The sequence below is a fragment of the Arachis ipaensis genome, chromosome B09 (assembly GCF_000816755.2).
Source record: "Arachis ipaensis cultivar K30076 chromosome B09, Araip1.1, whole genome shotgun sequence".
Taxonomy (NCBI): Eukaryota; Viridiplantae; Streptophyta; class Magnoliopsida; order Fabales; family Fabaceae; genus Arachis; species Arachis ipaensis.
In genome coordinates this window covers 145,908,238-145,908,776 of record NC_029793.2, presented here as the reverse complement: position 1 = coordinate 145,908,776, position 539 = coordinate 145,908,238, and the positions used below count along the sequence as shown (strand labels likewise).

The 539-nt window shown below is 21.0% G+C and overlaps 1 protein-coding gene across 1 annotated transcript in view; it reads left to right on the top strand.

Annotated features, from left to right (window-relative positions):
- The window catches only part of LOC107617384 (leucine-rich repeat extensin-like protein 6), a 1,691-nt gene extending 1,337 nt beyond the window's left edge, over window positions 1–354 (top strand). The window contains exon 2 of the mRNA XM_016319142.2: window positions 327–354. Coding sequence (XP_016174628.2) covers window positions 327–354 — 28 coding nt within the window. The remainder of the gene's footprint in view (window positions 1–326) is intronic.

Below are 539 nucleotides of genomic sequence, written 5' to 3'. Positions count from 1 at the left end.
ATCTTAGTTTTAAAAATAAAAAATAAAATATTTAAAATTTATTAAATATTATTTATTTATTGTTTGAGTTAGTTAACTTAAACACCAGGTTAAAAATAACATAGCATTCACCATAAGTGTTTAGTATTTTGCTATTTTCGATTATTGTTTTGGAAAAATGAATTTCACCTCGGTGAATATAGTTATTTTTAGTTAGAGTTGACCTTATTTGATCATACGTGAACATTTGAAATAAAACTATATATTTTAATTTTTTTTCCCCATCGTTGAAGCAATGTTGTTTTAGCTTGTTTTTTTTGGTTTGTTACTCCGTTTTTACTTTTTAGGGATGGTTATGGGGCTTGGTTGTTTTAGTTAGTTATAGATTAACAACTTTTTGTATGAATTTAATTTTAACGTAATGTAAAATGTTTTAGCCAGTTATATAATTATATTAATTTTTTTAGATTAGCATTCACATAATTAATATATAGTTATTTTTATTCACATGACATTATGTTATTAAATATATATTTAAAATTATTTTATACTAATAATAT